The 22,440-nt window shown below is 41.6% G+C and overlaps 1 protein-coding gene across 7 annotated transcripts in view; it reads left to right on the top strand.

Moving 5' to 3' along the window:
* Window positions 1–22,440, top strand: part of MEGF10 (multiple EGF like domains 10) — a 363,967-nt gene that overhangs the window by 324,290 nt on the left and 17,237 nt on the right. For all 7 annotated transcript variants that reach the window (XM_082457836.1, XM_082457834.1, XM_082457835.1 and 4 more), the window contains 8 exons: window positions 358–532; window positions 1,828–1,948; window positions 2,755–2,918; window positions 5,198–5,300; window positions 17,816–17,962; window positions 19,154–19,288; window positions 19,815–19,943; window positions 21,310–21,438. In XM_082457836.1, the coding sequence (XP_082313962.1) occupies window positions 358–532; window positions 1,828–1,948; window positions 2,755–2,918; window positions 5,198–5,300; window positions 17,816–17,962; window positions 19,154–19,288; window positions 19,815–19,943; window positions 21,310–21,438 (1,103 nt within the window). The remainder of the gene's footprint in view (window positions 1–357; window positions 533–1,827; window positions 1,949–2,754; window positions 2,919–5,197; window positions 5,301–17,815; window positions 17,963–19,153; window positions 19,289–19,814; window positions 19,944–21,309; window positions 21,439–22,440) is intronic.

Below are 22,440 nucleotides of genomic sequence, written 5' to 3'. Positions count from 1 at the left end.
CTGGTGAACTGACTTGGTAGTGTTCACTGGATGGAGTTCTTTAGATAGTCTCATCTAGTTGACGTCTTATCAAATTAGTACTTTCACTTTACAAAAATTAAAATGAGTTTCAGACAAAAGGACACAGTTGTTTAGTGTCATCCTGCTAGAACATGATGCTGATTTCATGCAACATTTGTGGTACCAATCAGGTTTCAGCCGATTAATTAAATCATACCAAGACTGGGAATGAAGTTTAAATTATCGTGCATGGAATTACCCACACATTTAATGATCATGGCTAAAGCAACATTTGCACGGGCCTTGGGTGTCATGTTTACCCGAGAGTGACTTGCTCCTTTCATCCACGTCTCTCAGCTGTCACCCCATGTCTGGAGAGTGTGCCTGCAAGCCAGGCTGGTCAGGACTCTACTGTAATGAGACATGTTCTCCTGGATTCTACGGGGAAGCTTGCCAACAGATCTGCAGCTGCCAAAATGGGGCTGACTGTGACAGTGTGACAGGAAAGTGCACCTGTGCCCCAGGATTCAAAGTGAGTGGCTTGGACTGTGGAGGAAGGAGATAAGGGGTACAACTTGGAGCATATTGATACCACGATTTATATGACCTTTTCTGAAGTCCAATGAATGTGCTAAAAATCAATTGCATCATTAACAAGAAAGAAAATAAAGAGAAAAGTAACGATAAGAGATATAAGTAATTACCTGAGAGTGATGACTGGGCAAGCCGGTGAAACTATAAAGTGGCATTAATATTTAATTATTTAATTAATATATGTCATGAAGTAAAATGTATTTTAATTATTCCTTACGTAATTATTTTGTCATGTTTTATAGGTAGCAAAGAAATTTTCCAAGTAGGATATGTATTATTGTCAACCGTTTTTGTTTTAATTCCATGCAATTTGAAGGCGCATACTACATCAAGTTAGCATTTATTATATATTAATATCCAAGGATTAGTAACATATAAGTTTTTCAGTCCCTTTGAGAATCTAGACCTTTCAAATATGCCTATAAGCTAACAGAGAAGAATTTTGCCTAGTTTCCAGGATTTCTTAGCAACAGATTAGAAATTTTTGTTTTGAAGGAAAATGGGTTGTTCTTGAGTTATTTTCTCCCCTTTTAAAGAGAACATTAAACTGTGAAGAATGTTGATGATTACTCCAGAGCTCATAATATAGAATGAGTGGGTCATAAAGTCTCAGAGCTGAGATCTTTACAGGATTTTCTAACCTGTGTCACAATTCTTTGGTTGAGCCCTTGAATTATCCTTAAGAGTCTTTTCTGTTTTTAAAGGAGGGTGACCTCCAGTCACCTTTGGTAACCAACTTCTATGTTTAGCGCTCCCTGTCAGATAATAAATTGAATTATGCTGCTGGCTGAGTGTGTCCTATTCCTTTGCCTCACCCACTAATCATATTACATATTATACCAGGCAGTCTAGGAAGCATTGCAATTTAATGTATAGTTCACATTTATGTTTATTGACAGTAATTTTACAGCTACAGTTTGTTGTTCTATATCTACTTGTCTGAGCAAGGACAGAGGGTTTTGAATTACATTTGCTACCAAGGAAAACTAATGAAGGCAGCAGGCTTTTTTTGGGTCCTATTCAATACTATATCTTAAATATAGGCCAGCTAGCATTGCCCTTGAATCCGTACAATTAGTATAGTGGTGACGTTATAACAACTCTTAAAAACACAATGTGTTAAAATTAGAGAGGGACTGTAATTAACATGGACAAGATATATTTTTGTTTATTTGTGTTGGCCTTATTTCATGTGGTAAAATTGCATGCATTTTCCTATTTGCGCCCATCTAGGGAATTGACTGCTCTACCCCATGCCCTCTGCGAACCTATGGGATAAATTGTTCCTCTCTCTGCGGCTGTAAAAACGATGCTGTCTGCTCTCCTGTGGATGGGTCTTGTACTTGCAAAGCAGGTGAGTGGGTGAATGAGTCCGTTACCTGATCCTAGTCCTGTTAGCTCCTAAAGGCACAGGAAAGAAACTTTAACTAGGATTCTAGCTCCAGCTGTGCAGAAATACGGTGCCTGGACTCAGCAAGACCCTTATCCAGGGAGAGCTCTCCTGCTTTCCTGAGTCAAAGGGAGAGGCTCACATGAGATGATCTCTGAAGTCGCTGCCAGCTCCAAAAGTCTGTGAGTCTCTGTGCTTTGGTGGAGAGTAACCAAGCAGACATGTGTCCATTCCCCTAAATTGACTGGCCTGGAGTCCTGACAAGAAATGCAGCCAAGCACCTGATTGTACTTGGGGGCCGGATCGTGTTTATTCACAGTTGCTGCAGCAGCCGGGATCCTGGATACTCACTGTTCATGGTTCATGGGCTCCTGCTTTAAAGATGGGGTGGTTCTTTCAAACACAAACTTTCCTTCTCCCTCCCATATAAATGTTTCATTTGCTGACCTGAACAAAACTCAGCACCCCACAATGTGCATCACTGCGCATTAGACAGTGAGTGATGTACGTTGTGCATCTTCACTTCATCTCTCTCCCCCCAGTAGCCCGGTAGTGCTTCTCAGTGTTGGCATCCATGACAGCTGTGCGGGTGCTTTAGTTCATTTCTGGTAGAGGCTTTACATGGCAGAGCCAATGCTCCCTGAGCTGTGGCAGGGGCACTTCTGTGCACCTCTGAGATGTCTCTAAGGTGAAGAGTGGCTTGGAAAGGCTGGGCAGAGCTCCCTGCTGCCTTTGTTTGCTCATGTGCCCTGGCACTCTTGTCGTGGCAGGCTGGCACGGGGTGGACTGCTCCATCAGCTGTCCCAGTGGCACATGGGGCTTTGGCTGTAACTTAACATGCCAGTGCCTCAACGGCGGAGCCTGCAACACCCTGGATGGGACCTGCACCTGTGCACCTGGATGGCGCGGGGAGAAATGTGAATTTCCCTGCCAGGTATGACCCAACTGGGAGGGCCGGGAGGAGCTGATGCCAGAGGGTTAGCTTATTTTTGCAGACTTCATGATTTAAAGTGCCTGATTGTGAACCAAACCATAGTGACTACTAGAAGAATTGAGGTGTTTCAACTCAGATTGGATACAGGATAGGAAAAGGAATAGATGTGGAAATTAGTTAGGCAGCTTTGTGAGAATCCCTTCCTTCCTCTCTCTCCTGGTTCGTGCCACCATTCCCCTCTGTTTTGTCTATTCTAATATACCCATATCTTCATGGCAGCCAGTCACCAGCATTTGTCAAACACCCAGTGTATGCCTGTCAACTCTCCAAATATTGTGTTTCCATTACAATGGAAATCCTCCAGCCTTTGGGGTGGAAAGTGGCAGGACATTGAAAGGGGGGTGGTGATGGTGTCACAGAAAGCCTCAGTGAGGTGGTGAAAGGTTTGGAAACAGCCGCCTTTTGAAACAAATATCTCTGAAGTCACACAAATCTCCATAGATTTCCATGGTTCAAGGCTGACTCTGTTCCCTTGACCTACTTTGGAGACACCCATCATCAGAACCCCTGTGCCGAGTCTGCCGCAGGCCAACAGGGTGGGCAATGGGCAGTGCATTCTGTAGTAACAGCCCATTTCGCTTGCTTCCTCTCACGCACGGGGCCAGTTTCCTTCCCTCTTTTCCATCACTCTTTCTCCCTATGTTCCCAAGCCATTAAGCATTCTCTCAGCAGTGTGTGTTCTCTGCCTCCCGGGGATCATCTGATGGTGAGGTGACACCATGACCCCCTGAACTGGCCCCCTCGAGGGGGGCCTTTCACAGATTGCTTTTCTCCCTGGGCTTCCTCCTCATTAAGTGCAGCCCATTTGGCAGCTAGAGAGCATCTCACCGGGGGCTATTCCATGCCCTCCAAAGCCCTAGGACAAAGTTAGCTTAGCTTTGCCTCCTGTCATCCACCAGTGAACAGATTATCAGTGCTCTGAGATGGGCTTGAAGATCACCCTTCACTCCCAGTCTGAGTGTGGACAAAGCAAAGCCCCCAGCACAATCTTGTCCTTTTTTTGGTATATTATTAGATGCATTAATAAATCAGCAAAGGCTGAAGATGGTTTAGTGGCTCACACTGTAGCAAAGCTAAATCCTATAAGCCCGAACAAACATTAGTAGAACCTAAAAATGTTTTTTTAATATTTTACTTTAGTAATCACTAGACAAATGATTATGCCATCTAACACCCACTACCTGTTTAATGCTGGTTCTCGGTGCCTCCCTCTTGGTAATTTTGCAGCTTGGTGCTGTGGGAGGTTTGTAGTGCTCTCCCTCAGTCAGGACCTGGCAAAAGAGCAGGGCTTATAAATGCAGAACTTTCATTCCTCTCCCACAAACTAAATGATCACGTCCGTGAAGAGTCTCATCTCTGCTGGACCACCAACGCGATGTGCATGTGAAAACATTAAGGTCTGGGAGAGGATGAGGGCAGGGAGGGGGACGGTTGCCGACACACACTGCATCCTCGCTCAGGAGGTTGAATCAGAATGTTTCATGTGGTTTAGATGGCATCATGGAGAGGAGGATGCTAATTAGGAAAAGTGACAAAAGATGTTAATTTCTCCTAGTTCTATGTATCTCATTGGCAATTTATGGAAATGATCTTCATCATTAGAACTGTTATTTTTAAAATTTTAGGCTTTCTTTATGTGGGTCAGGGACTTCCTTTTCACTAATGAATAGAATGCCTTGTAGGAGAACAAAATTCTGGAACCGTGTATGGTGGCAGATGTTAACTTATTGTGGTGATCATTTCACAATATAAACAGGTATCGAATCATTATGTTTTAGACCTGAAACTAATAAAATGTATGTCAATTATACCTCAATGGGGAAAAAAATGCCCTGTAAGGAGTACTGAAATATTTTATAAAAATCTTTAGGAACAAAAAGACAATATGTTTATGAGTTGTGGCTCACGGTAAGATAAAGATTCTTTTAATTAATTGGCATGTTTACCTATATTTGCCTGTATGCACATCAGCATATTGGCATAGTTGGTTCACCATTCGTATGGTAGACATAAACTAAGGTTTGAGCGATTTAAAAACTCTTACCTCTTGCAGCCTAGCCTATATTTGGGGGGCCAAGAAGACATGGGAAGAGGTGATTGTAATACATGCTGCTGAGAGGTGTTTGGGAGGGGAGGGTGCTGTTTCTGAAACGGCTGACTGAGGTCCCTCTCATCTCCCACCATGGGATTCCCATCCCTCATTGCTATCTTCCATGCAGGATGGCACGTATGGGCTGAACTGTGCTGAGCGCTGTGACTGCAGCCATGCGGATGGCTGCCACCCCACCACGGGCCATTGCCGCTGCCTCCCCGGATGGTCAGGTGAGAACCAAGGGCCACTGCTTGAAATGGGAAACACGCCAACTTGTGCCTAGCGCTGTTCCTTGCTACTTCAGAGAAACATGCACAGGTCAACTTTTCAGAAAAAAATGAAAATATGGTAAAGTCTCCAGGAAAATGACAAATTTTTACCCAAGAAATATTACTGCTAGGCCTAATTAATCTGTAATCCAGGGATGACTTTTTGTTGAATCAGGCAAGGGCAATTCTCTTGAGCCTTCTGGTATGGATGTTACGGAAAAACCTGAACGAACTTTTGGCCAACCCAATACAACTATCAGAATTCACGTCATCAAGAGGGGAAAACTGTGAATTGCTGTGAAGAGTTTAGCAAGACCTCTGTGGTATTTTTGAGCATTGAGGAAAGAATGATTGATATAAACCATAAGAAAATAAGTTCACCTCAGTGAGGCAAAACTATTAAATAGTTTTATGGTTAATATGCAAATATTAAAATATTTATTACTAGAAATATTTCTTACAATAATATTTGTCTTAAAAATTCATAATATGATTGAGGACACATTTTCTAACCACAAGGTAGAAATTTCTCCCTATTTATATGGCTTCTTGGTTTCAGCCAGGAAGTTTATCAAACTATCAGGGGTCTTGGGAGAAGAACCATGTTTTCGCTTAGGATATATAGACTTGAGAGATGGCACTAAATGCCCAAGCAAATTGGGATCTTGCTCTTCTTTTTGATACATCAATTCAAGGGTGTTCTAAGAAGACAAAAGAAGCCAAAAAATAGAATTTTAAACACTCATTAAGAAAAATTACTAATGGGAATGCAATAGGAAAGTTATCGGATATTGGAAAGAATGAACTGAATATATTGATGAACATTTCTTCTGTAAGTAAATTGAAATGTTAAATGCTGATTGCCAACTTAGAGTGAAATCCTGTTAAACTGGAGACAGGATTAGAGGTAGATAAATGATCCAAAACTTTCGTTTAAAATTGTATTCTCATTGGAAGTCATTTGTGTGTGCTTTTGTATATATTTGTGTCTAAATATATTTGTATACATATTTAGAGAAGAGAGAGGGATTTGTAAGACAGAGCTGTTTCCATATTGGTGATTCTTCAGTATCCTTCAGAATAGTTTTTTAACTTGTCCTCTAAAAGAGAAATTGATAGTAAAAAGCCCAGTATTCTCTTCAGTGATGGTTCATATTTTCAGAAGATGGGTCTTTCAGAGAAGACTCTTATGCCTCCATACCAGAGTTGTCATGTTGAGGAAATTATGGAGTGACCTTACCTTTTAGCAAAAATGCACACAAAGAAGATTCTAGAGAAATAATAATAAGTAATGCTTATTGAGTGCTTACGGCAGGCTTACAACAACTCTATGAGGTAGAAAATATTATTTTCTCCTTTTTACAGATGAGGAAACATAGGCAAAGAGAAGTTAAGTGGCCTGACCCAGAGTCCCAGAGTCAGTAATCATGAGAAATGGGATTTGCACCAATGCTATCCCACCATGTAGCCAGCTCTCTTAACTTTTACACCCTACTGCCATGAGTGGACTTAGTCCAAGAAGTGCTGGGGGGAGAGGGAAGTTACGCTGAGATTTATTTTCAGCATGGATGAAGACTTCTGAGAATTATATGAGAGGACCATGGTGCTCAGTGCTGATAACTAGCAACCTTTTTATAGATAGATAGGTAGGTAGGTAGATGGATAGATAGAATCACATATCATAGAATTCACCTATTTAAAGTGTAGAATTCAGTGGTTTTTAGTGTATTCAAACAATTGTACTGCCATTACCACTATGAATTTTAGAAGATCTTCATTACCACCCCACAACAAAAACTCTATTAGTACTTATTAGCAGTCATTCTCCATTTACTCCCAACTCACCCTCCCACCCCCTTCTCTCTACTCTAGGCAACCACTAATCTACTTTCTGTTTCTGTAAACTTGCCTATTCTGGATATTGTATAGATTCATATAATATGTGGTATCTTGTAACTGGATTCCTTCTCTTAGCATATGTTTTTAAGGTTCATCCATATTGGAGCATATATCAATACTTTATTCCTTTTGACTGGCAAATAATATTCCATTGTGTGGATAGGCAACATTTTATTTACCCATTCATCAGTTGATAGACATTTGGGTTGTTTCCACCTTTTTGGCTATTATGAAAAATACTGTTATGAACATTCTTGTACAATTTTTGTGTGGATGTATATATTTTAGGTATACACTTAGGAGTGGAATTGCTGGGTTGTATGGTAACTCTAAGTTTAACCTTTTTAAGAACTACTGCACTTGTTTTCCAAAGCATCTGTACCATTTTGCATTCCTACCAGCAGTGTATGAAGTTTCCATATCCTCACCACACTTGTTATTATCTTTTTGATTATAGCCATTCTGGTGGGTGTGAAATCTTATCTCATTGTGTTTTTGATTTGCATTCCCTCAATAAGTAATGATGTTGAGCATCTTTTCATGTATTTATTGGCCATCTGTGTATCTTCTTTGTAGAAATATCTCTTCAGATACTTTGCTCATTTTTTAACTTGGGTTATTTGTCTTTTTATTATTGAGTTGTAATATCTCTTTATATATTCTAGCTCTATGTCCCTTTTCAGATATATAATTTGTAAATATTTTCCCTCTGTGATTATTTTTTCACTTTCTTGATGGTGTCTTTTGCCACAGAAAAGTTTTTACATTTATAAAGTTCAGTTTATTTTTTTCTTTTGTTTCTTGTACTTTTGGTGTCAAATCTAAGAAACCATTGCCTAATCCTAGATAACAGTGATTTATGCCTGAGTATTCTAAGCATTTTATAATTTTAGCTTTTATATTCTGGTCTTTGATACATTTTGAGTTTGTTTCTATATATGGTGTGAGGTAGGGGTCCAAGTTTATTCATTTGTATGTCAATATCCTGTTGTCCCAGCACCATTTGTTGAGAAGAACATTCTTTCCCCCACTGTATTGTCTTGATATCCTTGTCAGAAAGCAGTTTACCATAAATGTGACAGCATTTATTTTTGGACTCTCATTTCTATTCCATTGATATATATGTCTATCCGTATGTCAGTAACATACTCTTTTGATTGCTGTAGCTTTGTAGAAAGTTTTAAAATTGGGACATGTGAGTCTTCCAACTTTGGTCTTCTTTATCCAGATTGTTTGGCTATCCTGGGTCCTTTGTCCATATGTATTTTAGGATCAGCATGTTAACTCCTGCAAAGAAACAAGGTATAAAATTAAAGAGGATTGAATAAATAGATCCATGAGAGTAATATTGCCAACTTATCAATATTATGTCTTCAGATCCTTGAATGTAGGAGGCCAACAGTAACCTCTGCAGTGGTGTCTCTCAGCCCTTTGGAATTTGTTAAGAGCTTCTTTGACTTCTGGCAGGAGTAAACTGAGAAAAACTGTAGTGTGCTTGATTTCTAGTGTTTGAGAGCTACCTTGGGAAACAGGTCAGGGCTTGTGTAATAGACTTCATTTTCTGTCAATAGGAGCTACCCACAGAAACAAGGACTCCCTAGCCCTCTAATTCCTCCTTGACTTGCAAAGGCTGAGATAACTGACTTCCCAATGTAAAATTCCACCTTCCCATGTTTCTGTTTGGTTCTTAATTACTAAATGTTAAAACTACATCCCTCCAGGGATTAAACCAGATTTTGTGACTTCACAGCATTCTTGAAGTTCTCAAATATAGTGACCAGTACTAAGTTCTCAAAGACCACAGTGAAGCGAATAGCATTTTAGCCCCCTGGCAAATTCAGAACTTAACTAACAGAGAAGTCACATCATTTGTTTTGGGCCATACTCCACCAAATCTACTTTTGTCTTATGAATAGAGAGGAAATGTGAGATGTTCCTGAACACACCAGTCATTGATCAAGTATCCACCTGCTTTGATGATTTAGAACCAGCCTGTGAAAAGCATGTGCTAGTATACATGAGAAAAGCAGGAGATATGATTTGGCCTGAAGCCAGCTAGAAAATGTGTTAGTTGCATTCCATAGTCTGGGTCATGGGGTAAGACAAATGATCCCATCTGGCCTTAGACCTGTGGAGCTCCTGTGGGAATGCAGTGGCTTTGTCACACAACATAATCTTGTAATCCTCTGTCCATCTGTGACTGGTCTGCTTCTCCAAAGGGGAAGGAAGTTTTGCTGCTTCATTTGTTCTATCACTTGTTGCCCACCATCTCTTTGCTTCGTGGCTCCAATGTCTAATTCCTGTAGGTCTTCTGCATGGGCTGTTGGTCTGTAAGTATCTAAGACTGCTGGGAGACATTTTTTAGAGCAGTCATCCTCTGCACTCAACAGAACACACTTGTATAAGCAAACATATGTAGAGGAAAAGAAAGTTCCTGAAGTTCTGAAAAACACCCTACAGTTGGATCAAGAATTGGCTTATTTTTCTAAAAGGAAAGAAGAGTAGACTCTGTATTATGTACACAGAACACCATTTCATTGTCAAAACTGGGTAGACTCATCATTTTTCATCACATACTTGTTTTGAGTAAGTACCTCATAAGGACATTTCAAAATATGAAGAAAGCTTTGCTTTTCCTTTAGATATCAGGTTTGGGGCAAAATAAGTAACCTCAGTCCAGGGAAGCAAGTGATTCTGTTTCCTTCCTCCTTATTGTGGAGATTGTTCTAGGTGAAATGTTGAGAATCGCTGGAGAGGGTAGCAAGTATGTGGGATGACAGTGAGGCTTTTGTGAAGGAATCAGTGAAATCTAACACAGGGACCTGGGCTCTTCCCTTGACCAAATCATCAAGATACTGTAGAGGCACCAAATGTGCTCAACCGCTGAGGATGGGGAGAGGCTGATCTGGCCTAGGAGTATGGAGCCAGAAAGAAGGGTCAAGAGACCTTTATCCCTCTTTGCAAAGAAACTGACATACCCACATTGAGGAAGTCAGGCACTGACATGATATACTGAGGAAGTCAGCTTGCTTTCTCACCAAGGGGCTCATCACCATCCTTGTAACTTCACTCTCTTTTCTAATGTTTGATGGTCTTCTTTTTTAAAGGAAACAAGACTCTTATTTATTTCTACTATAATTGATAGTCCCATTTTTACCTAGTCATAAAATAAGTTTTCAAAATGTACTACCATAAATATTAACCAAAAGTTGCATCTGCCATCCCAGATACTATTTCCAAAAGAAATGTAGCATTTTTCAAAAGAAGAGACATGCACTTTTATTATATGTTGTTAATTAAAACCTTAATTTATTGATGTGTTTAGCCAATTGGTTACTTTATCAAACAGAGGCAGATTGCATTAAAAAAATGGGAAAAAATGAAACATCAACAAGATATAGGCTGTGTCCTGGGCTCCTTCTCCCACACCTCTGCTACACACACACACACACACACACACACACAGTCTAATAAAATGAGACTGACTCTTCAAAATCATTATTCTGAAATTCCAGGTGTCAGTGAAATATAATTAGGTGTATGTGTGTGTGTGTATGTGTGTTTCCAGAGTAGTGGAGTGATATGCTTTATAAAGTTTTTTCCAAAAACAGTAGAAACACGCTGATTTTTTTTTTCCTTCCTTTCTGCTCTGACTTCAGTCAGCCAGATCACCTCTTTGCTGAGTGTTACAGCTAATCAAGATTTCATTCCAGCTGTCTGGGAGGATATGCAGTCTCCAGGCTGGTTCCCGACCCTGGCTAAGATCACTGTCACCTGGGAACTCCTTTAACTCATATAACTCATATATTCCTGATCCCCACTTCACACCTACTAAATGACAATCTAGAGGGTGCATGAGGAGGAGGATGGAGCCATTGCCAGCCCATAAAGTACCGTTTGGACAAATTTGGAAAAGGTTTGGAATTCCCTCAGGGTGTGCTTCTTGGTGGTAGAATGCAACGAGCTGGATTTCTGCTCTAACTTAGCCCTTTAGCCAGGGGCTCTCGTGCAGTGTACAACCTGCACAACCTTACTTGTTGGCCCTGTCTGTTATTTAAAAAGTTACCCCGGTAATTGCAGGGGCAATTACCCATCTCTGGGTTGACTTCTGCTCTACCTTGCTACTGTAGTGATTGAAGAGGTTGGAGTCCAGGGGAGCATTTCTGCGACAGAAAACCTCATAGTCAGTGGCAAAAGACTAGAGGAGGCTTAGAGATACATTCATTCCAGAACAAAAAAGTTAAATGCTAAACTGAGAGAAAAGAGATTAAGATGCCAAAGCAAAGTCTAGGAGTCTTAGGAAAGAGAGTGGGACTAGCAAGGCGTGGATAATGATGAGGAGGGGAAAGGAGAGTAGGAAGAGGTGGGGTGCTCGTCTGGGCCCAGCCAGGAAGGGGGGCACTGGAAAGAGGAAACACTGCAGGCAACTTCATGAGAAGCGGCCAGCTTTTCTACTCTTCCCAGCAAGCAGAACCAGGCCTGCAGTGGTCCTAGCCCCTCTCCAGAAGGACGGTCCCCCTTTCTAAGTTTCCCCACACACACCGAGTTTGACCAGCTGAGGAAGGGAGCTGCTGCTTCGGGCACTGATCAGTGATGCCTGAATTGTCATAGTAAGGGGAGACCCACCTTTCTTTGTCAAGCGACATAGGAGTGCAAATTCAAGTGCACGTGAGTTTTAATCAACTTGCTTTGCACCCAATCAGCCACAAGTGCAAGTGACTCGTTATTTGACCCTTTAAGATATTGGGGCAGGAGGGTGGGAAATGTGTAGCACATGCATATGTCTGTCTGTCACATGGTCCTGGGGGAGGGAGTAATTTAAAAGCAGAACATGGGGTCCCTAAAGTGAGGGTGGAGGGAGGGGCTCGCCCTCCCAAAAGAAAGGCTGTTGTAAAAGCCAAGCTTCCAGATCCCTAATCTGCCCGGCATTCCGTTCTATTTGCTTTTATCTGGGCCCGGACTAAGGCAGGCCGTGCTCTCTGGTGTTTTGTGTTGCCACTGCAAATACAAACATCTCTGATTTACATTATTTATTTATCAAGATTTTTTTTCAACTTGGCTACCAATATAGCAGTTCCTTCTTAATGGACCTTTAACGTTTATGGTATCGAAAGAGAAAAATTTGATTTAACAACCATTTATTGAGTATCTCCATGTTGTATGCAACCGCAGTGCTTCGGTGCTAGGAACAGGACGATGAGGTGGCACCGGCTCCTGGCCGGCAGGAAGACACTCATGACTCTCAGGGAAGCCATTGTGTGGGCAGAGGTGGATAGGCCAGGGAGTCACTTGTCTACACTGCCATACGCCTCCGCTTCAGGTGTCCAGAGGATTAGAAAAGCAGAGACAATGTTATGACTAAATAATTTAGCTCCTCTCTCCTATAATCACCAGGCCCAGTGATTATTAACAAATCTCACTCTTTGCTCTAATAGATATTTAGTAGCTCGTTGCTCGGGAACAAGACATCGAATCAAAATCATTTCCTTCATTCATTAACGCCCCAAATATTGCAATACTTGCATAAGGCATATAAACAATTAAGCAAGACAAGGAGTTTAGGTTAGATCTCTGAGAGGGGAAATAATGACACCCCAGATGATTTATTTACTGCATTCATGCAATCACAAATGCCTAGTGAATGCTGATTTCACGTGGAGGCCGTGGGCATAATGCATCAGGCATTAAATGCACGAACATTTCTTTAGAGCTGCTTAGCTGAAGTTTATCACGATCACTCAGCCATTGCCTAGCAACTCGTGAGGGCTATCAAAGAGCTCTTTGTCCTCAGTCCTGGCAAAAACAGTCCTGCGCAGACCTCCTTATCAGTGTTAGAACATTTATCAGGAAAAAATGCTTCCATTGAACCAGAGAGTCCTGCAAATTTAAAGATATCCCCTTCCGATTTTGTCCCTTCTTCCAAATAGTGTAGGAAGTTGTTTCCTGAAGTAACTCGTATTAAAGCCTCTATCTGTACTTTGATAAACATTCCAAAAGAATTTCCTTAAGATGTCCCATAATTCTTCTATTGCTTTATAATCTGGACTAACATTTAAAATCACAGACCTGAGCTCATCAAAGTCGTCTTGCCCAAAATAAGCAGGGCAGACATTTCCACCCCCTTAGCTGGGAAGAGTCCCCATTTTAGGTACACAAAACATTAACGTGTTGGGCTTCCTGGTTTGAGTGCTCTTCTTGTAACTTCTTCAGAGAAGCAAAGAACGATATGGTTGTTCCATACAGTTGGAAAATGGTTCTGAATATTACGTTGGAAAGAGGAACTGTGCTTATTGACTCATTCAACAAACATTTATTTAACACCCTCCATGTGCTGGGCACTGCAGTGAACAAAAGCAGGCATCATCCGTCTCTCCCTCACAGAGCTGCCAGAATTCCTAAACTACCCTGGATGGAATATGGGCAGGCGGATGGTCTTTCATCTGCATTCTCTCCTGCACCTCTATGGAATTCATCCTGCCCCCAGGTGCCATTGATTTCATTCAAGACCTTGTCATTTTTATCACTTTTTACTTGAGTAACCCAAAATAGAGACCTGACATGTCTTCTTTCTTCCAGGCTCATCGTCTTCAAACCATCATCTTCCCTCCTACAAAGCACAAATCTAACTATGCCTCTCTCCTACTTAATTGTCCATCTGGTCCCTGTTAACACCAGGAGGAAGCTCATACTCCATAGCATGGCATCCTTGGCTCTTCCCTACGTGACCACTGCCTGCTTCCCCCTTGCCTTTCCTGCTTTTCCCAGCACCAATTTCAGCTGTCCCCAACACTTGTGATTTCTGAAGGATAGACACATACTTCTTAGGGCCTGAACCTTGCACCCACCATTCTGTTAGCCTGGGACCCTCCTCCACCTTCACAAGCTAACTCCTTCCCTAATCATGATCCCCATACAGGGTTGGATATGCCTGTTCTGGGGCCATTATCACTCTAGAATTGGAGGTCTTTCTTAGAGAACCTTTCAAGAGCAAGCCAGCAGTTTCTAGACCCCTTGAATGTTTATTGAGCTGAATTCTCTTTTCTGTCTTTGACAAACAAGGTAAGAAAAAGATGTCTTATAGCACTCCAGCAAGGTTGGTAAAGAGTAGGATGAGAACAATGGAAATAATTAAGGAATAAAACACATACACAAATACACACACACACACACACACACAAAACACACAGCCCCTCCCCACCAAAAAATGGTTAAAGCAAACTTACGATTCCCTATCCTGGAGAAAGTTTCATTGCAGGGTTAACCCTATATGGAGGTCACATCAGTGGCCATATACCAAGTGTGACCTAGAGAAGCACTTACCCCAGTACTACCTCCTGAATTTCAGTCAGCCTCACTGCCTGAAATTCCACAGCTAGAGATTTATTTCTTAGGCTTGTTACATGTATCCTGTCTTAAAATACTAATATTTTCTAGAGAAGATAACACCTCAGAAATAATACATTTATCTTATCTTTTTCTGACTGTAAGATGAAACGAAAGATAACAGGAGGGCGCAGAGGTCCAGAGGGGAGGAATAGCAATAGGAGAAAACGGTGCAGCAAGAGGAAAAAAGACAGTGTCATGCTTTTTTCCTGGAGTTGCCCCTTGATTGAAACATGCTTTATATTTGTCTCCAAATAGATTTGGCATTAATATCTGCAAAATGATGACTCACTTTTACTAGTGATAGAGGAAAAAAAAAAGGAATTGAATTTTTAAAGGGAGTTGGTAATAGAATTGTTATAATTTACTTGCCAAGGAAAGACTTATTTGCAGCCCTAAAATAAAAGTTATTTAAACGTAAGCTTGGTTCTATTGAAATATGCTCATATGATTGGAGACAGAAGGCTTGATAGATGATCTCTAGAATTCCCTGTGATTCTCTGGAAATGAAATGATGGGTAAATCATGTGAAAAAAAGCTTATCTTTGCAATGGATCTCCTTGCTATATCGGGGGCCTTGTTACTTCTATGAAAATTACCTCGATAAAGTTGATTGTAACTGATGGTTATGTTAACCAGCTGGACAAACCTACTAGAGAAGAGGAAACAGATATGAAATAAAATATCACTTTATTGGGATTTGCCAATCTGCCCTGGCATCATTTTTCTTGACATGCTTTGATTGAGAATGTGCTAATTAATACATAAATCATGATAATCTCTAATGTGAAAAAGCAGCATATGCTTTTTCATCTAAAGTGTATTCCATCTTAACTGCATTTATTGTCATGTAGAGATTTGGTAAGTAGTTGATAAGCTAAATCACCATAAATGGCTAAATCTCCACCTCCTGCAAACTCCTATCCCACAAAAAAAGTGTCAAAAATCAGGACTAATTTTCAGGATGATTTTCAGATTAACCAGATAATCATTGAGCTTCCACTTCTTTAAAATCCTAACTCGGATTTGCCTGGGTAGCTCCAGACCAAAATGGCCAGGGTCGTCTGGATCTCTGTGAAGCAGGTGTCCCATATTAGCTGCTGCTAAATAGGAGTCCTGACTCACCATCAGAGCTCAGAACTTGAACTTGAATAGAGAGTGAAGCCTGTAGCGGGTTACCTTTATGGGTACTTCTTTCAAATATGGAAAACAAACTTTAGATTTGCAGCCTCTTTCTTTTTTTTTTTTTAAACTAAATATTTCAGCTTACTTTTTTTTTTTTAAACTTTGGGTTTATTTATTTAATTAATTTATTTATTTATGGCTGTGTTGGATCTTCGTTTCTGTGCGAGGGCTTTCTCTAGTTGTGGCAAGCAGGGGCCACTATTCATCGTGGTGCGCGGGCCTCTCACTATTGCGGCCTCTCTTGTTGCGGAGCACAGGCTCCAGACGCGCAGGCTCAGTAATTGTGGCTCATGGGCCTAGTTGCTCCACGGCATGTGGGATCTTCCCAGACCAGGGCTCGAACCCGTGTCCCCTGCATTGGCAGGCAGATTCTCAACCACTGCGCCACCAGGGAAGCCCCTGCAGCCTCTTTCAAAGTGGCTGGCTCCTCAATCCATTTGATGCTTCTGCCTAGTAGAGCTATGAGTCAAAACACCAGCTAAGACTCTGGGGCAGCTTTAGCACACTTGGGGAGCGTAACATTTGCAATTCCATCTCAGTTTTTCGAAAGAGAATTGAAAGATCAAATATTTGTGAACTCAAGAAAGAAAATATCATAGTAGGCCAAAATTCCGCATTTTATTTTATGGGGAACACTTAAACCCCAGTTGGCTTCTAACAGGCCTGCTTGCCTTTCTTCAGCCAGCAGCCAAGCTAAAATAACAGTCTGTTGTAAGTTCAAGCGAAACACAATGAGGTCTGTGCTTTTTCATGCCTATTTAACAGCCTGTACCATGCAGAAGACTTTCAGATGGAGGAAAACAGGAACAGTCAAAAGTGGAGCTATTTCAGCAGAAATGACTGGCCACCAATTAGCAGCGTTCACTTTATGGTTTGGGGCTGCTTCTGTGTTAAGGTTTGGGCCATGGTAACTTTTCTCCTAATCAATTTAGGAGCAAAAACTTTAATACAAAACAGGGCCTTGTCAGCCTCCTTGGTGCGGGCGGAGTTCGTGTTCTGGAATCGTCAGAGTGGGAGTGGGCTTGTTCCTACTGTTTTCACTTGGTCTGAGGCCAGCAGTCGCCAGTTCGCTCCTAATTATAACTCATTCTTCTTGCCTCTCAAAGCAAGGAGCATTTCTTTGAGTTGTGAAGTATTCTGACTTACAAGAAAGAGCCCTCTGTGGCATTTCGAATACAGATTTACAAAAGAAACTTCCATTTATCTCAAATAAAACCTGGTTTTATTTTTATTTTTTGCAACTTTGGATTTTCTTTGTTTCCTTTAGGCATTTGTTCACTAGAAACTGACTCTAAAGTTTCTCTATTTCCAGATTGAGAGTTAAACACCTGCATATGGGTTCATAATAATCAATAGCTTAGACAACAGCTATGAGTAACATCATTTGTGATATTCTGCCTGTGTCTGCCCAATGGCAGATTAAATGTTTAAAGAGGAATTTGGTGGCACAGATTAGTATATCTTTCTGTCTTGCACACTGTATTTTCAAAATATTTTAAGACTGTGTTTATTTGTTTGCTCCAGGGGAAGATTTTCTTTATGTAAAACAATTTAACCACCTTTTGCTTCAACCTTATCTGTTTACACTTTGTCCATTTCTCCATAAAAACAAAGAATGGGGAAGGGAGGAAGTTGCTGGAGGCTAAAGGATATAGTATTTTTGATAAATTTTGCCTTCAATAGACAGAGCCCTTGGGCTTCTCCTCTGCTCTCTCCTCCTAAAGAAGAAAAATCAGTATAACAAAGATGTTCTATTCCTTCTCCTTTATGACACCACAGAAAACAGTTCTGGGATTATTTTAATGTTATGACGATATGATATACGATCCAATATATGATGATGTATTGATGTGTATAAGTGGATTTTAAGCCTTGTATCATGCCCACTCACTGCTGCCCGTGATACCTCAGAGTCGATATGGTGACCTTGGTCCTGGTCTCTGACTTAGCATCCCAGGCGCCCGCCCCAACGGCTCCTCACTCAGCCTTGCCCGTGTGCCTTGTTTCAGGTATCCACTGTGACAGCGTGTGCGCTGAGGGACGCTGGGGCCCCAACTGCTCCCTGCCCTGCTACTGTAAAAACGGGGCTTCGTGCTCCCCTGACGACGGCATCTGCGAGTGTGCGCCAGGGTTCCGAGGCACCACTTGTCAGAGAAGTAAGTGTCTCGTTAGACGGCAGTTTCCACCTTCCCTTCTCAGATCACCGTGTACAGAATCCTGATCTCTGTCCCACCCCTCAACTCATAGAAGTGTTCTGTTGCAGTCGAGGGCAGGGGAGAGTGGCGAGGTCACCCTGTCCTTTGCAGAGCTGTCCTCACTCGATAGCCCTTCCCCAAAGGCTTCCTTCTTTCCAACCTTCAGGACTAACCTAACAGATGGGGCTTTAGCCATTTCTTCTCAGGAATGATTTCATTGCCTCGTTGGCATCATCACCAGTTTCTTGATCCTGCCTTAAATCTTGCAAATGGTGTTCCAGAAATCCATTGACCTGTAAATATTTTATTCAACCATTTGGGCATTGGCCTTACCTCAATTACCAGAAGTCAACACCAGCCAAACTTTGCGGCAAATCATACATCCTTCTAGTAGTCTGAAAGCCAGTGCTCAGGGAAAAATAGGATTGCGGAGCTTAAAATGGGGGCTGATGACATTGGTCAATAGAATTTTTGAGTTAGGGATTGATCCATAAGATTTCCCTCAATCTTTTAGTAAATGTAATCAAGAAAGGAATATATGACTAATTGTAAGATACATTATTCTATTTTTTTAATTATGATTTTTTGCATTAAGTGTTCTATGCTGTCATTCTATACTTAAATCCAAATAATGTCTTGGGAAGAACCTAATTATAAAGCATTTTGCTTTTTCACTTTTCAATCACAGTCATTAACCTGGACCATTTTGAGGAGGAACAATCTTTTAATTCTGACTGTAGATCTATTTATTGCCAGAAATGACTCTTAAAGAATAAAGGATTATTAACGTGTGGCTTGAAAGTATTTATTTGGGCCTTGTTCGTATTTAGAATTTTATTTCTTTAATTTATTTGCTCAACAAAAATTCCTCAAGCCCCTGCTCTATGCCAAGCTTCGAGCTAATTGGGGCCATAAATGGGAAGATAAAGAGAACTAAGACATTTTGCCTGCCCTGAAGCAATTCAGAGTTTACTGGCTTCTTTTCATTATTGAAGAGTGCCCTCGTTCCTTTTGTTGTTGTTTTATACTTGGAAAATTCTCAGTATCATTAAAAAGAATTTTTTTTTTTACCTCAAACTTGAACTAGATCCTTATGTGGAATAAGAGAGAAACACATCTCCGGGAAGATAACTATTTCCTTTCTGTTTTCAGTCTGCTCCCCTGGTTTTTATGGGCATCGCTGCAGCCAGACGTGTCCACAGTGTGTGCACAGCAGTGGGCCCTGCCACCACATCACAGGCCTGTGTGACTGCTTGCCTGGCTTCACAGGCGCCCTCTGCAATGAAGGTAGGGTGCGCAGGCTTTGGGAGAAATACGTGGTGGTGAGCAGGCCCCATGCAGCCTGTCCTCAGGCTTCCCAAAGGACACGTACGTCTTCAGCTAGCAGCTAGCGATGCCTTCTGGTATGCTGTGGCTGCAGCTTCTGTAAATATGACTCTGAGCTTTGGAAAAGCTGGCTTGCCAGTCCAGCACAATCTCTTTATTCTCTGAGCTGTGCTACTTTTCAGTTTTAATTGGAAACAGCCTTCCATGAAAAATCAATATGAGGAAGGATTTTGACTCCCTGAGCAAGGAGCCAGGAAGATTTCTAGAAATGTGGTGATGTCTCCTGATTTGTGTTGCCTTAATGAGGGTCTTTGGCTTCAGATGTTTGTAAAAATGAGCTCATTCAGGATGAGGGATGCTCTTGAGTGGAGGCAGCTACCAAATGGACGGCTGGGTTGATGACCTTTAAAGTCATTTCCTATCCTGAGTCTAGGGTTCTGTGAGATGAGATGTAATTATGAGTTTCTGACGTATGATTTATTCACAGTGTGTCCCAGTGGCAGATTTGGGAAAAACTGTGCAGGAATTTGCACCTGTACCAACAATGGAACCTGTAACCCCATTGACAGATCTTGTCAGTGTTACCCAGGTTGGATTGGCAGTGACTGCTCTCAACGTAAGTCTTGTTTGGGAACAACTGATCAACCATTTATTTACATTTGTTTTCAAATTCTTTAGGATTGAAGTATGAGTATTTAAATAATCAAGAAAGACTATATGAATAATTATAAGATATGTATTTAATTTTTAAGTGGCTTTTTTCCCCTCAGTAAGAGTTCTGTGCAGTGGTCCTGAATTTAAATCCAACTCATGTCTCGGAAAGAACCTAAATAGGTAGCACTTTGCTTATTCACTAAAATGATTCTTCATTTGTAAAATGAGGGTCTTGTACTCAGAAAATCCATTCAGAAATTCATTCCAGACTTCAAGTGTCAGCTATGATTTTTCCCTTGCTCTTGGGCAAAAATGGTACACACAATTACGGGAGAAAATTTTTTCATTTTTTAATTAATTCATATTTATTTATTATCTTCTTGGGGCCATATTCCCTACTGGATAACCATATAGAAATTGTGTTTCTTCTTTTAAGTAGTTCTTGAAGTGTTAGTATGAATAAAAAGTACTTCTTTGGTAAATCAAATCATTTTACCCCATAATTTTAAACGTTATTTCACAGATACTTTATCCGAGGTTCTGATTGCTCTTCAGTGGGCAATGACCCCTAATGATTTAATTTGATTATTTTCCGCTTTGTCCAATTAAGAGTTTTTATAGTAAACCAAGTCTTACAAACAAATGGGAACCTTCACGTGTAAAACAAGCCTCTAGGGACAGCTCTAGAGTAGAGTGACACGTGCAGGTTAGACATCACAGACGTGAATTATATGACCTTGGGTTCCTTAGCTTCTCTCGAGTCACACCATCTTGCCCATATGGTCTCTGCTCAAATGTCCTCTCCTCAGAGAGGCCTTCCGTAAAGGAGTAGCCCGCATCATTCTTGTCCCCCTTTCCCTATTTTATTTTTTCTTATAGTCCTTACTGCCCTTATTTTTTTGGCCGGCTGGGTGGTTGGGTGGTTGGGTGGTTTGCCTGCCTCCCCTACTAAAATACAAGCTTTCAGAGGGTGGTCTGGACCTTGTCTTGTTCTCTGCTATCTCCCCTGGGCCTAGAACAGTGCTGGGCATATATAGGTCTCAATGTGCGTTTGTTAAATAACTAAATCTGTAAATTTGGAATGATGTTTACTCTGCCCACCTCGCCCTGCAGTCTGTGTACCAATACCATGTCCGTCATGATGGCTGCTGTCGCCATCAGCATTACCATCTGGAATTGAGACAGATGTGGAGCACGGTCTTTCTCAGTCCTGATGCTCACTGCTGACCTGTCCCACGCGAGGAGCTGTGTAAGGCGGGTGGGATCCTCTCTTCGGGGTACTGGCCTCAGGACTCTCACAGAGCTCTCCATGCGTGCTGTGCTTTCAGCTTGCCCACCTGCGCACTGGGGTCCCAACTGCATCCACACGTGCAACTGCCACAACGGGGCCTTCTGCAGCGCCTATGACGGAGAATGCAAATGTACTCCGGGCTGGACGGGGCTCTACTGCACTCAGAGTAAGTGGCATGCCTTTGGAGGCTCACCAAGGGGGGACCCACCCCAGGGGACACGGCCCCGCCCTGCGCATGCATGAGCTGAGCTCCCCGAGGTTCCTGGCATTGGAGGGTTTCATCACCCAGTGACCCTGAGACATCTAAATTCCTCTAGGCAGTTAAGAGATACCATGTTCCAGGTTTGCTGTCCCTGTGTCATATCAGGACACTGAGGTGGAGCGATGCTATAAGTGACGGTGTGCAGCTTCTTTCACTTCTCTCCTTTCACCAGGCCCTATTTACATGGCTCAGATCCCCTGTCATTTATTCTAGCAGCACAAAGGTTAGGATAAGTGGCAGTGATTAGAAAGGAAGTGAAGACAACAAGCCTCACTGCCTGACCTAATGTGTGCTCCTGGAGAAGACCAATTCTGTGGTTCTCGAATTTTAGCGAGCTCCGGAATCACCCGGCTGGCTGGATAAACACAACTGCTGGCCTCGCTCCCAGAGTGTCTGATTCATTAGGTCTGGAGTGGGACCTGAGGATTCACATTGCTAACAGCCTTCCAAGGGGTGATGTCAGTCTGGGATCATGCTTTAAGAACCACTAGTTCTTTTTCTCCATTTTATGTCACACAATGTCTTCACTGTCTCGTCTTCTATGAGGTTTTTAGCGTCATAGGGTATAATGTACAAAGTACTCCACAGCTCAGCACTGTTGGGATAAGAAGACTGATCTCTGCCCTCTTGTCTTCAGTGGAATAAAGGAGGCAAGACAGGAAAGCATGTATTATGGTGATCAGTAATAACAATATATAATTTTAAATCACGGAAATGAGCTGAGGAAGAAAGATGGGTCAGAAATCAATCAACTCTTATTTAATACTAATTAGAGAACATAATTAGAGAACAGGCTGAACAAGTCTTTTGGAAGTTTCTAGAAGGGGGTGTAGACCTTGAGCCGTGATTTGAAAGGAAAAATTGACGAGGAGGGAGGTTGTCTCAAGCGTATTCTGCCAAGATTGT

This window comes from Balaenoptera physalus (genome assembly GCF_965194825.1).
Source record: "Balaenoptera physalus genome assembly, chromosome: 3".
Taxonomy (NCBI): domain Eukaryota; kingdom Metazoa; phylum Chordata; class Mammalia; order Artiodactyla; family Balaenopteridae; genus Balaenoptera; species Balaenoptera physalus.
This window is presented reverse-complemented; position numbering and strand designations above follow the sequence as displayed.